This window comes from Mastigoproctus giganteus, chromosome 8 (assembly GCF_048544385.1).
Source record: "Mastigoproctus giganteus isolate SK-2022 chromosome 8, ASM4854438v1, whole genome shotgun sequence".
Lineage (NCBI taxonomy): Eukaryota > Metazoa > Arthropoda > Arachnida > Uropygi > Thelyphonidae > Mastigoproctus > Mastigoproctus giganteus.
The window spans coordinates 142,652,319-142,667,573 of record NC_143582.1 but is presented as its reverse complement, the minus strand read 5'-3'; the positions used below and the strand labels follow the sequence as shown (position 1 = coordinate 142,667,573).

At 36.9% G+C, this 15,255-nt stretch overlaps 1 protein-coding gene across 1 annotated transcript in view; it reads right to left on the bottom strand.

The window, feature by feature from the left end:
* Positions 1-15,255, bottom strand: part of LOC150081869 (lysosome-associated membrane glycoprotein 5-like) — a 98,922-nt gene that overhangs the window by 51,562 nt on the left and 32,105 nt on the right. Inside the window, exons 2-5 of the mRNA XM_090379775.1 lie at positions 13,858-13,964; positions 10,689-10,752; positions 4,974-5,098; positions 1,194-1,313 (exon numbers count right to left, since the gene is read on the bottom strand). Of these exons, the coding sequence (XP_090235901.1) occupies positions 1,194-1,313; positions 4,974-5,098; positions 10,689-10,752; positions 13,858-13,964 (416 nt within the window). The remainder of the gene's footprint in view (positions 1-1,193; positions 1,314-4,973; positions 5,099-10,688; positions 10,753-13,857; positions 13,965-15,255) is intronic.

Genomic DNA, 15,255 nt, shown 5'->3' with positions numbered 1-15,255 from the left:
TTCGGAATGCTCTTCGAACCATGTTCTAGTCACTATGGCTTTGTGGGGAAGCGCATTGTCCTGCTGGAAGAGTCCATTTCCCTGTGGGTGCACGATGACCATGAAGAGATGCAGATGGTCTGCAAAGGTGGACTGGACACGTAATCTGGACCGTTCAGAGATGCGTCTAGACCTACCAGAGGTCCCAACGTGTACCAGTTGAACACGCTCCAGACCCTTACCGACCGTCCACCTGCCTAAGCAGCTCCTTGTTGACATGACGGGTGCATAGCTTCGTGCGGTTTCCGCTAGATACGCACCTTCACGTTCGCTCGAAATAACTGGAAATAGGACTCATCGGACCAGGAGACCGTCTCCAGTCATCGAAGGTCCAGTGCCGATGTTCTTTTGCCCAGTTGAGGAGTAGAGTCCTGTGTCGTGGTGTTAGCAATGAGACCCTGGTGGGTCGGCGGCTCCCATAACCTATTGCGGCTAATGATTGCCTGATGGTCTTGGTGGAGAAGTTTCTGGCACTTCGCTCGTTGAAGTCGGCGGTGATTTGTGCCACTGTTGCTCTCCGGTTGGCTGAAACAATGGGAGACAGACGTCGACGGCCACGTTCATCCAACACCTTTCTCCACTTACAGCGCTGTCCGCCATGAAATGTATTCCGGAAATGGAGTATTACCGATACATTCTTGGTACTGTCGAACTGGGATAGTGCGATTTCTGTACCACCTCCAATATAAAGTGACCCATGCGTCGAGCACCCACTATCATCCCATTTTCAAAGTCGGTTAACTCACGACGTTTATCCATACTGACATCGAATTACCGTCTACGTGAATGCAGTGTACCTACCAAGCGGTGGGTTCGTCGACCGACGAGAGGGGTGTCAGCGTTGCGTTGCCCAGGAACCTTTCAGTGTACATTAACTCTGCGTCTTGTAGATTTGATGATTTTGCTTCATATGCAAACGTAGCACATAAATTTTTGTAATTCAATACGTTTGGTGCGATGAAAGTAAAACAGTTCAAATGTCAAACTCTGTGAGTCTAAGAGCAACATTATGTTTTTAATGTACTTTTATTCTAACAATATTGAGTAACTTTAAAGAATGACCTTATTTTTCTAGAAATGTGAGAAGGCTGACTATGAAATGCAAACTAATTATCTTACAATTTATTCCAGTATTGCTAATAAAGTGTAGTTACCTTCGTGAAGAGGATTATGAACTGAAAACCAGGCCAAGTAAGTTGTAAAACTGGATCTCGAATTGCTGGAGGGCATTTTCCTTGGCTGTTGACGTCTGAAGGAAGATGTACTGTAACTGTCTAAAATATACATAAAGATAAGCTTGGTCATTGTTTTAAGCGAGTAAGTTTTCATTTCAAACCTGCAATAGTTTAAAAGAAGAGATAATATATATATATGAGAGAAAATAACTGTTTCATTAGAGAAATTTATACAAAAGAATTTTTATCTTTCCTACTACTTCGAATGAGTTTTTCGAATAATCTTCACATAATGGAAGAATATTAAAAGTCAATATCGAATCAGAAATTTCAAGGAAAACGAACACTATGCCAAGTATCAAGGACAACGTTTTCAATATATGTCTTTTGAACCATTTTAAACGTTTATTAAAACTTTTAAAATTATAAAACTTTTTCTGAAAGCTATAAAAATGCAAAATGAGACAAGTACGTACTAATTATACATTAACACTTTAAAAGATCCATCTTTGACGTGGTTTCAAGCACCCTTAAGTCAATACATTAAGCTTAGAAACAAACACTGTAATTTTTAATGTTCATTATAAGAATGTTTTCGAACTTTAAACAAATAAAAATTTTTTATACTATATGAAAATTCCATACTGCGCTCATCTTACGAACAGCTAACAATGACCAAAGAAATATATCAATCCAAGAAATACACTGGTGTGCAAAACTTAAGGACCGACACTATTTCTAACGGTTACAAAACAAAATCTTTACTTAAAGTACTCTTTACTGATGAGAGTAGATTTAGTCTCAGCAGCGATTCTGGACGTCACCTAATAAGAGGTTAGCACACGGTATCACCCCGCAAACATCACTGAAAGGGATCGATATGGCGGTCGAGGTGTTCTCGTCTGAAGAGGCGTTATCTTGGATGGACGTACAGTACTCAAGATTCTGGAAGGCGGTACTGTACTGAGGCAATCCTTCCCCATGTGCGTCTCTTCCGAGGTGCCGTTGGCCCCGAGTTAGTGTTTATGGATGATAACGCCACACCCCATCGCACTGCAGCTGTTGATATGCTTTTGGAAAGTGAGGACATTGTTCGTATGGATTGGCCTGCTCGTTCCATCGATCTAAATCCCATCGAACACATATGAGACGCTCTGGAGAGATGCCTAGCGGCATGTCCATACCCACCAGAAAATGTTCACCAGCTGAAGATGACGCTGACAGAGGAATAGACGATGTTACCGCAAGAACTTATCAACAACATTGTTCTAAGTATGGACAGGCGGTATAAATGAAAACCTGACTGGTCATTAAAATTTGCACACCAGTGTATGTTCAAGGATATAAGTTCTCTGAAGAAGTGTTATCGATAATTCACAACCAGCTCTATTTTAAAAAAACTCAATAAAAAAAGCAGAGAGAGAAAGGACTTGTCTACAGGGATGTTGTAAATCTTAGGCAATGCATACCTTTTAAATAATGTTTCTATTTTACAAGTCATGGTGGCAGTACATAATTTTAAGCATACTTTTAAGAGTTTAGTTTTAATAGTCATTACCTTCCTGGAGAAAAAAAACCCAAATAGCAGATTATCTCTTCAGAATGATTATAATAATCTTGATTTTAAAATTCTATAATTTCTGCTACATTTCAGGTTAAATTATGTTGAAAATAGTTTTGCAGGTTCTTGCTTATAGTGAGGAGGGTTATTTATTTCGAAAAGGGCCTCTCTCTCTCTCTCTCTCTCTCTCTCTCTCTCTCTCTCTCTCTCTCTCTCTCTCTCTCTCTCTCTAATGAGGTACAAGACATATGGTTGGTAAACCGAAAACTATGTTCATTTTCTCCATTATTACTTTATAGCAATTATTGCTATATTATTATTATATTTTTAAATATTTTATTGTTATATTATGCAAATATATTATAGCAATGATATTATAACAAATTATACCAATAATGGAGAAACTGTACATAGATAAATGGATAAATTATATATTTAAGAAAATAGTTAATAAGAAATGAAATTAAAAATATGTAGTTTTGTTGTTTAGATTAAGCGTGGGGTAGCTAAGACAGTGAAGCATCGGTATATGTATATACGTATATGTGATCGGTTTTCTTGTTTCGTTGGAGATGAAAACCTTGGTTTTCCGTTAGGGTGAAACCATTATCCTCTCACCTGTTCTATTCGAATTATTTGGCCATTGTGTGAAAAGAGCCCTTTATATTCCTTCCATCCAGAAAGAATTCGAAGATTTACTTTTCAATTTTATTATTAATATTAGGCATTTATTTATAAATATGATACAATTTAATATATTACGATAATATACACTCAGTGATCCATCACTAAATCATAACCACCTACCTAACAGTGTTGGACCATTGTTCGCGCGGGTAACAGCAGCTATTCTGCAGCCATGCTGCCTGAAAAATTTTCCATAGTGTACGAATAGATGATGCCTGCATCTCTATACGTCTCGCTTTCCATTCCAAACAAGTGTTCAATTGGATTGAGGTCAGGCGAATATGGAGACCAGTCAAGATGAGCGGAATCTGTACTGTGTTCCTTGAACCACACGTGCACAGTACGGACCCGATGACAAGGGATGTATCATCTTGAAAGATCCCGTTTCTGTCTGACAGGGTGTATACGGTCTTTTAACAGCTGCCGGTAGATCTTGCCAGTGAAAAGTTGGTGTTCTAGTTCTTGCCAGTGAAAAGTTGGTGTTCTAGTTCTTGCCAGCAAAACATGCCCCATATTAAGGAATCGTGGCCGTCCATGGCCTAATATCCTGCCTGGATAGTGAGCACCACGGACTGGTGTTGCTTGCGAAGGAGTCCATTGCCGTTTTGCACTCATTTGGACCCATTCGACCAGCATACTCTTTTCCAGTCAACTAGTATTCAACCATCGTGTTGTTGACAGCACAGCATTCGCGTTTGATGATGGTCAGCGGTGAGGAGAGGGTGTCTCTTGGGTGGTCTGCTGTGTAACCCCCATACGTCTGGGTGCGTGGCACATTGTAATTTGGGACATTGTTCTTGCACTTCCTATTGTATTGTGATGTGAAATGGCGCACAGTGAGCTGCCGTTGAGTCGTACAACGCATTACGTCCTTCGCTTACCACGAATACCCACTTTGCGTAATCGTTTACAGTTCTATAAACGGAAGGTGGTTTGACCCGTTCGTCACCATTCTTTATACACTTTAACCAGAGTGGGCCGTGAGCAACCGTTTCTGACATGGAAGCACCCGACGCACGAGTGCCCTGCTCTTCTGAAACTCAGTGGTATTTTTACTGCCTCCAATAACTGCTACTTTATCATTTTGGCTTGCACGAGCAGATGCAACTTACCACTGCTCTAGCGTACGAAGCTGTTCGGCTTTTTATACTGCGAGCTATGTGACACAGTCCATTACGAATGGGGTGGTCATAATTCATTGATCACCGAGTGTATACATGACCGTTGAGTGTACGAAGGGTAAACTGAATAACAGTAGATTGTGTTATCCATGGAGTGTTAAATTTCTTTTTAACTATCATATTGAAAAATATATGCTGAAGCTTAGCAATTCGATTAATTGAAATTTAAGGCCATCTTCTTATTTATTTATCATAAGTCTGAAGCAGTAAAAAGCTTAGCGATTAATAACTCCGCATCTTGGATTAGAACTGCTTTAGAAGTTTACTAATTACAGAAGAAGTCATTCAATCAGTGAATTACGAAATAGAATTATTTTCTTGATTTTATACCTTTTCTGATGTGCTGGCGGCGTAGGATATTGTGAAGGTAGCCTGAAACTTGGCCAGAAGGCAGATTTTACCTGCAGAATTCCAAACAGGGAAGCTGTTCTCTGGAGCGTGTTCTTTTTCTGTATCTATAAAATATAACCGAAAAAAATAAAAATCATAAATAAATAAAAGAAAATAATAAAAGTTAATTGTGAAATTACCTTTAATACTATTATTATTTAACTTTTACTGTTCTTTTACTACTTTATTTGTACAACTTGAGTAAATAATACTGAAAGTGGAAGAATAAAACTCCTGATGCGACTGGACTACCACTGGAAGAGTCAGATTTTTCTCTTTCATTAATAAAACAGCTTGACATGACTTTATTCATCTTGAAACTAATTAATCTTTTTAGAATATACTGAGGTGTTGGATGAAAGCAACTTTTTAATAGGCTATATTAGTTATTTTCTTTCTTTTTAACTGTTGTATTAGCACAACATAGAATTGAATAACTTTTCAAGACATACTGTTTAACACACTAGACATTATGTTCAAAAATTAAATTTCCTTTGAGCCAAATAGAAGTACAACATAAAAATAAAGTACGAATATCATTGAATATCAACTGCTCACATTTCGCAGCAGGCAATCGCACAATGTCTTTGCTTGAACGAGCACGGGCACCTAATCATACTGTACATTAGCTCTAGAAATAGCAAAATAACGTAATTGCATAATTTGGCTTATAGACTACCCAGAACAGGGGGTAGTTGGCAATAGCAATAATATACTTAATCTTAAAAGTATTTAAAGGAAAGTTTACACAAACCTTCTTATCAGAGATCCACTATGTTAGAGATAGGTCATGTAAATACCAAAGTTCTTATTAGATGTCTAATGCGGAGCAGAGCGCCATCAGAACTTGCACGCTGTACGTTTTTTGCCTTCATAAAGTCTTTCTGCATCGATTTGCAGTGCATTGAACGTCGTGAGAGAATTACTGATCAAAGCCTTGTTAGGCTTCTCAAGCTGCTTTTCACCAGTGGAACTCGCTTGTTATTTCTCCTCCATGATGGGATGTGGCTACTACTTCAGAGATATTTGAGGAATTAATCTCCCCGTAAGCATCTGTGCAAGATAAGCATTAGTGGTGATGATCTGCTGTTTCCAAAAGACTGTGCCAAAACTGGTGTTAAGAATAATTCGTGGGATGATAAAGGACTTTGTTCCGACTCTATTCATCCATTGATGAATCAAAAATTCTGTGCTAAAGTGCTTCATCCGATTTCAGGTACAGAGAGCGAAATTTTATGCACAGAGTGACACTGGCAGCAAACATTATTTTTATGGTGAACAATCAGATTTGCTTTGTTTGTGTTTACGGTGAATTAGTAGTCTTTAACCTAGAATTATCTCTTTTTAATTAACATATCAGTTAATTAACTAATAACTGGTATGCTATTTTTTGAAAAAAATCTAAACCATAGTTTAAGCACTAATCCTATCTGTTTTTATGAGAGGATATAAAAAATCGCAAAGGGACAAGTGCACACTGTACAATTCCCCTTAAAGGTTTTGGATGGTTGTCGTGGTGTGCTATAACAACCATCCATACGTGGCCGGGAATCGTCAAGTAAGAAAATAACAACGTAATTAAGATATTGTGGATGTTTTTTATAATGACACAGTGTCGCAGATCAATTTTGTGGATTTATAGATAATTTTGTGATTGGATTAGATTCAGTGAAAAACACAGAACATTTCCGGTGGGATGACATAATTGAGGAATATCATTTATTTTTAAGTCAATTTCAATTAGATATATAAGCTCCTCAGACAAACTAAGTCGTTGCTTCGATTCAACTTAATGAGGAATGGAGTTATTAAAGAGAAAAAATAAGTTTGGCTGGAAAGAGGTATCATTTTGGAATATCCCTTATACAGGGAATGTGCTCGAGATATCCGATATTATATTTGCATAATCACATAGTTAAAATTATTGCCACAAGGTGCAGGATGACTGTTTATTAGCAAGGATAAATATATTGACAACAAAATGACTGTCAGAAGGTCGTCTTTTATGAGGTCCAGCGACATTACAATCTATGACAGCAAATTGTTCACGGCTCTACTGGAACGTGGACCACAACGGTGTAAACTTGGAAAATAGAGGCGATTTATAAAAGACGTAAGGTGAGACAACAATAGTTTAATAATTAATGAGTAACGATCATTAACCTAAAGGAAATAGGCTGTTGCTGCACACCTGTAGATATAACTTGTCCTAAGATGCTGCTACTCTGCAATACACCGAAGTAATACAACAAAGCAACTAAACCGAAGATGCTGCTACTCTGCAGTACACCGTTGTAATACGGTAAAGCGACCATACCAACTTTACCAGACTGCAAGAAAAAAGTATTCCAGGAAAAAAGTACTCCAGTATTCCAGGTATACCACAGTATTCACAGTGGTAATTTACTATAAAAGCATATTATTTTTTTATGATAGTTACACATGTAATACAACATAAAATTTATATATTAATAAAGAGGTAATTCATTGTGCAATTGCATTTTAAAAGGCAATGAACGGTAGCAGATATAAAATCTTAATACGATATACTTAATATTAAAATCTTAAACGCCTAATAAAAATATTATAAATCGAACCTCACTAACTAAAAGTTGATATCAACATGACACAGATAAAAGTAGAGGCATAAAGGAATTAATTGTAATTTTAACTATTACTGTAGGAAACACTTCTTTAGTTCCTTCAATGTGAGAGTATCTGACTGCCTGCATTTCATGTTCTAACGAATCGCGCAGATGTTTAATAGTGCTAGATCTGGAGCTTAAGAAGGAGAAAAAGAGCAGAAGGCAACTAAATTCACTGTCATGTTCCCCAATCCACTCCCATAATTGACCCAAAATTTCATAGTTTTGTGGGCATTATTCGAGTAGATGTAGGCTGATCTCTCGAAGTTGAATGTATCTCACAATTATTTAAGAGGACAATAGTTTGGCTATTTGACTTCACGTAAAACCTTGTGGCCTCCTCCTGTGGTAACTTCTTGCTTTCACAATTACTCCTAGAAGTGGATGCTTCGTCTTCAGGTCAGTTTTTAGATCATTCTAATATCTCTTTGGTTGGAGAATTTCGCCTATTCAGCTTAGGGAAATCCCAGTCCCCCCATTTCTTCTATTAGATCATTTTTTCATTACCAGATGCTCGAAAAGTTCAGGAAATCGATGATAACCATATGGAAACACATCCTTTGCCTCACAGATTCCATGTTCTCAAGTCTCTAGTATTAGAGAGCCACACAGACTCTTACTGCGATCGCTTGATCCTAAGTAAAGTCCAATGATTCAATGCGGGACGGTACCAACATAATGCCCAACAAGCCTCCTTAGCCAACTGGATGCAAACGAACTGATCTCAGATTTTCTCGCAAAAATATATGTTACCGATAACTTCAATAATCGTGCAGATTACATAAAATTCCTTGTTTCGTCCTCAGCATGCTCTTCAACTGTCATAAAATATTCCCGAATAAATCAGCACATAGGGTTTGACTGAACTCTATGTGTCAATTTGTAGCAAACACATGTGTGTATATCTCCTCTACCTCTCCCGGAAAACTCTGGATTTTGATGATGAATTCTCCAAGATGTTATTAATTCTTATGATTTAAGATTATCATTAATTTCTTATTTGTTTTTAGGACATTATAAGAGAGAGATTGTTTTTGAGAACATTATTAGAGAGAGAGAGAGAGAGAGAGAGAGAGAGAGAGAGAGAGAGAGAGAGAGAGAGAGGTTATAATGACTATAATAAGACAGATTCACACTATTTGAATACTGTCCTATTTTCAACATCTGATTCCAGGAGACCTCCAGTTATTGATAAAATTGAAGTAACACCTTTGATGACAGAAACGTAAGTAGACTCTGGTGAATCACATTTACTATGAGGGCCTCATTATAGGTCCAAAACAAAGATTTTTTTCCTACTGGAAATCTGAATTCTGCAGAACAGATAATGTATTCAGTTTAAGAGCACTACATGACATTAGTCCACACTAATCTTTCCGAAAGGAAGAGTTGGAAAGTTGGTGTGATTATCACAATGACTACTCTTCATGTTGTTGTATATAATTTTTTTTATTTCCCAGAACCTGTGCAGTATAGAAGGTAGAACCCGTGTTCGCTTGAAAAGTGTGGGGTCAGATGGATTGCTGAAGTAAATATTTTCACTAAGCTCTAATCAAGGATTGAGCTTTTTTTGGTAAAACAGACAAAACAATTTTAGGAACACATATGCACACCAATTTTACAAATATAACACTCAAGCAACAAGACCTAAGTTACTTTTGGAGAAATCTAAATTTATAAATAAATTATCTCATAAAGTTTTTCCTCATCATGGCGAGAGGAGCAAGACCAGGACCAAAAATTGTTTGTTTATATTCTGGCACAGCTATATAGCTAAGCATTTAATAAGAATCCAGTCATTAACTATATTTAGAAATCTCATGAGCTAGAATCACTCAACTCAAAACGCCTCTGTTACTGCAGTCCTGCCTTAATCACGCGGCTAGACTTATCTTACCGCATCGTTTCAAAGTGATTCCTAGGACCAGAGAAAGGAATTTTAGTCTTTTATTCGTGTTCTAATATTATCTCTCATTGAATTTATATTTTGAATAGCGTCAATTTCTTTTTATTTTTCCAGTGAATTGAAAATTTAAGTATTATTGAGAGTGCTTTCGATCCGCACGCTTTTAAAGAGTGAATTCTCTCTCTCTGCCAACGGCATCTATTGATCGATTTTCCAAAATGACATTATCGAAACAGAATGTTTTACCATGCAATTTGAAGCATTGAATATACGCAGGGAGAGGAAAGCCAGTTAATACGAAGCCAGTATTGAATTAGTAAAATATTTTGCTTTAAAATATTCAAGAAACATCTCTTTTATGTTTGACTAGCTCCATTATAAGTTGGACAAAACACTGCAATGATTAAACGCTCTAAAACAAAATTTAATTTGAAAGTTGCATGCATTAAATTAATTACGTAGTTCATACAGATGAAGCCAATTAAAATAGTTTAGAGAAAAGAAAATTCTGTGAATAAATAATTAAATTTTTTTAATTTTTCCCCAAGGATTTTTAGTCTAGTGGTACAAAGAAACAGAGTATACATTTCTGGTTCGATAAATAAAATTTTCTTCTTTTTTATTTATATAGGAATTAAGTTTAGAGACTTTCATGTTTGCTTGCCAATCTTAAATTCATAAATTTTTCAATCTATTCTACAAAAATGAAATTTAAAACTCAGTAACTTTTTTCTTGATTTAATCAATTTTTCAGTTTGACAGAGGTTGCTTTGTAATGACTTAAAACCTTTTATAAAACCTTTGTCATTCCTCACATGGATATACACATACTGTAAAAGATAGCTTGGCCTTTCCTAATACGTTCTTTGGATGTGCAATTTTGTTGTATCACGAATACATTGCCAATACGAGCATTAAATGTTAATGTAAATCTTGGCCCTTTTTTTCTGTAGAAGGATATTATGTTCTAATTCTTTCTAATTATTTGTGCACAAAGTAGTAAACGATGTATCCAAACTAGAGGCCTCCATTTTGGATACATCGTCCAATGTTTCATTTGGAACTTTTCATAAATGTAATTATAAATATTTCTAAAGTTATTACCTAATAGATGAGCATGGGGGATCGTACCGGGGTCTCCATCAGCTGAATCGTTTCCTCCAGCTTCCTGAAATGTATATAAATGCAATATATATATATATATATATATATATATGAGTTGTATATAAATTCATTTAAAGTGCATTTTGGTCGAACTATATGTAAGTTTGGAGAATATAGTTTTTTGAAACATTTAATAACTCAAGAAATACAAATATATTCATCTCTTTGATTTCAGAAAAAATGGGCACAAGAATAAGAAAATACGCTAAATGATGCTGCGGCACCTAATTAGTATGATATGGGATCACTCGTTTGTCATTCCTCCACCGTTATGGCAACTCCGAGAAGGAAGCCACTTTTTAAAAGTTTTCTGTGTTTGTTTTTAAATTTATAAATGAAATAAAATTAAATCGGTCCCAGTATAGTCTCTGAGCAGAGGTCCCTAGTACGGCTTGGAGTTCATACTTGTAAATGCCGTACATCTTCTTTGATCAACTGGTATTTTTGCTCTAGCTTCTGATGTCTTCTTCGCCCATTTTCTATCTTTGTTTCTTCTGTCTGCGTGAATGGGGTCTTCTTGTTAAGGTTGAGTGTTGTGTGCACTTTGTCTATCTTTCTTATGGCATGGTAGATTGGTGTTGTGTTTTCCTGGAAGTAATCCCGCAAGATCTTAATCGCTGCATTCTCTTGTTCAATGCGGTCAGTCCCCTTCTTATTTCTTTCCGGGCTATGATCAATCTCTCGATGGCTGAATTTGGGTGTTGGTGGTTCTTAGTTATCATTATCCTGGTTGATCTCATAATCTCCTCAAGCTCGGTGTTGGCCCAATCTATGATCCCGAAGGAGTATGTCAGTACTGGAACTGCATAAGTGTTTATGGATTTGGCCATGTTCCTGCCATTCGGATTTGATTTTTGCAGACTTCACAGTCTCTGATGGTATTTGTCAGTCGGGCGTTCCTTGATTTCTTCGTGTTCTAACTGGTGAGCCTGCATCATCCCCGGATTGTAGGTTTCTCCCTCTGCCATGGCTTCAATCTCTTCACTGTTCTTCAGCTTGTAGTTTCGTTCGACTGGACATTTTTGATGCAATCCATGAGTCTTGCATTTATCTAGGCCAAATTGCAGTCTGATGTCAGTACGAAACTCTTCAGTGATCCAAAGTAGCTGTTGGATTTGATTCTCGGTTGCGGCATAGAGTTTGATGATATCCTTGTACATCAGGTAAAAGAGGTTGGAAAGGTTCTTCCTCCCTTCTTTTAGGGTATATCGGTACTTACTATTATTGAGCATGGTAATTGAGTGCTAGACAGAACTGTAGTGAGCTCAGGGCAACTTCCTGGAAGATTACTCTTCTGCTCATGATGTTCTAGACCTTGATGGTGGTCCTCCATTTCGCCGTGATTGTTTCTAGGTAGTGTGTCAGTGTTATTATTATTATTATATTATTTCTCCTTGTTGGGGGAGGGTTTCCATCCTGTGGGGGGGTATTGGTACAAGTGCACAGGGCGGTTGTTATGTCTGCTGTTATTACTGTTGGTCAAGGAACTTTCTGCCTATCCTACAGGTGTTCAGGATTGCGACTTTTTGGACTTCAATGTAGGTATTCTCTGGAATACCTATTGCTGCTGTGCTCTTATATAGGTCTTTGGCGCCATACTACCGGTGGTGAACACCGTGATCGGGATGATCGTTACTTGTTACGTATACCACAGCACTATGCGGTTGCTTAACAATGAGGCATGTTTTATTGGTAAGAACTAGGATCTTTGGTGCGTATAAACCAGCGTTTCACTGGTGAGGTCTACCGGCAGCTGTTAAGAGACCGTGGACCCTGTCATGTTGTATTCTATCCCGACAGAAACGGGATCTTCCAAGACGATAATGTGCCATGCCATCGGGCTAACATTGTGTACGTGTGGTTCGAGGAATACAGTGAAGATATTACCCGCTTTGATTGGCCTTAAAATTCGCCTGATGTCAATCCAACTGAACGCCTGTGGGATGTTTTGGAACGGAAAGCGAGGCATATACGCAATCATTATCTATTCCAACACTGTGGAATTCCTTGCGGGCGGGCAGCATGGCTGCAGATCCCCATGGACGCCTTCAGACATCTAGTGGAGTTAATGCCTAGCCGAATAGCGGCTGTCATCCGTACGATCGATGGCCCAACATGATATTACCGGTCAGTAATATCGTAATATAATTACCGATCACTCAGTGTAAATCGAAATTAAATAAATATACAGTATATGCCATTGTACAGTAATTTTATATATTATAACATAAAATTGCTGTAAAATATAATGTACAATTGTAGATATACGAATATTTATACAGGGAGCAAGATCTGGAGATAGCAAGGGAAGAGACCACAGACATTTGGTTCTTGATCAGCACTCTCGGATAGACAGGTAGTACTTTACCAGAAGCATCACTGAAAAACGTTTGTCCTCCGTGATGCAGTAAAGATATCAGGAATTACAAAAGGGCTTTCACCACTTTTCGCTCGTTCAGAGAGGTCCGATTTCGATTCTCTCATAGAACGGAGGAATTTGTAAAAGTGTCTTAAATCGAGGCTGTTGTTGGCTAATATGCAGTGGAGAGAGTAGAGTAGAGTTTTTTCCAATGAGTTATTCTAGATTTTTCAGCCTGCAAAAATTGTTCCTGCACAATTTAGTGACATCACTAAATGTGAAATCTACCAATAAAATGTACTCTGTCACTATCTAGCTGAAAAAAATTGTACTATTATCGGTAGCTATTATGTGGCCATTTACATAACTTTGGGTAGCATCTCGCACATTCTTTTTACGAATAGGTACAATTTTTCATACCTCGATTATGGCAATATTAAAACCGAATATTCGTAGAAAAAAGTTTAGTTTAGTTGCCCGCATTCCGCAGGATCTTTAAAATATTTTAACTTAAGGTTTCTTAGTTTGAGAAAGACTATGTATATAACCTTTAGGAGAATAAAAAAGGCTATACCAAATAAACAGATATTTGTTAAGATCATGCATCGGTGCTGTTATAAATCTGAACACACTGGAAAAGTAAAAGCGAAATGGAATATACACATCGATTCGCCTGCATTATAAACTGATCTTTTGCTGTAATATCTAAGATGATCTTTGATCATCTGGACTTTTACCATCGATACTTACAGAGCTATCCGAAGAACTGTCGCCTCTTCTATGAGCAGTAAAAACAGCCGACCACTCGAGCACAGGAACAGAGAGGTAGCCTTGGTATGTGTGGAATCCGCCAGTGTCTGAAACGATTAACACAGAACGAAAGAGAGAGATGATCATATAGAAAAACACATGTTAATACAGAAAATATTTATTTGTTGGTAATCTTAAGTCAGTGTTAAACACAGGGAAGGGTAATTTCTCTCCACGGTCAAATATTTCACTTCGCTGACTGGGCGCAACTTAAAAATATATGAAGAAGCATTTTGAATCTTCTTAAAGGTTAACTTGTAAATTTAGACGTTCCGCAGAATTGGATTCAGTATTGAGTGAGACAATATCTCACGTGAAAGGAGTAAACTCAAATTAATTTAATTTAAAATCCTTTAAAAATAATAATGGACAGAAGAGAATTTCTGAGTGGGAGTTGTGATTTTAAGGGTGCCACTTCAACTGGCACTTTCTAAATTTCTAAAATAAAATGCCATAACGAAGAATAAAACTTGGGTCGATGAGCTTATATTGCACAGTTGATAAAACTGTGGAACTAAAAAAAGAAATATGGACTAAAAGCTTTGTTTTAGTCTAAAAGCCTTTTTACTTTCGTGTTTTGCTGCAAAAATTTCATTAAAATATGCTGCACTGCAGGCAACGATACATTTCAGTGAAAATTAAGTATAATAAACCAACAATATTTATTTATTTCTCACCGCAATGCACTTTTATGAGTTTGCTAATATTTGAAGAGAACATCTATGCGCATTCTGACACTTGAGACGTTTGATAACTAAAACTCTCATTTTACTTTGTGAAGTAGAACAGAAAATGCGCATTTGCATTTTGTATTAAATTTAAGAGTCCCACATAAATGAGATGAAGTCTGCGAAACATGCGAGGTACGCTGACCAAAACTTGTTTAACATTCGAATGAGCATGCATTTAAATAGTCGGAATCCACGAAAAGTAATCAAATTAGGTTATATTTCTCATTTTTCATTACATTTCTCAGGATAGTCACAAAGTTCTAAGGTGGATGCGTGGCATTTTTAATAACTTTCATTGCAAACGAAGGGAACAGTAGGAACAAAACAAAAAGTTTTTTTGTGAGGTTAACAATGTTTTCTTAAGGAAAGAATGCTAGCTTAGCAGATCACGATCTCGTGAGTTGTTACCATACCTTTTATTTGACTGAAGCAATTAAGGAACAGTTATGGTAGTGAGCAGGTTATAACCATTACTGGTGAACTTTGTTATTTGTATTCTAGAAAGTAACTTATCATTCTAAAGAGGACATTTGACTCTCTGTGGATGGAATTTAATGAAATTTTATATTTTCGTATTAGATAGATTTGTCTTGTCATTACAAATCAA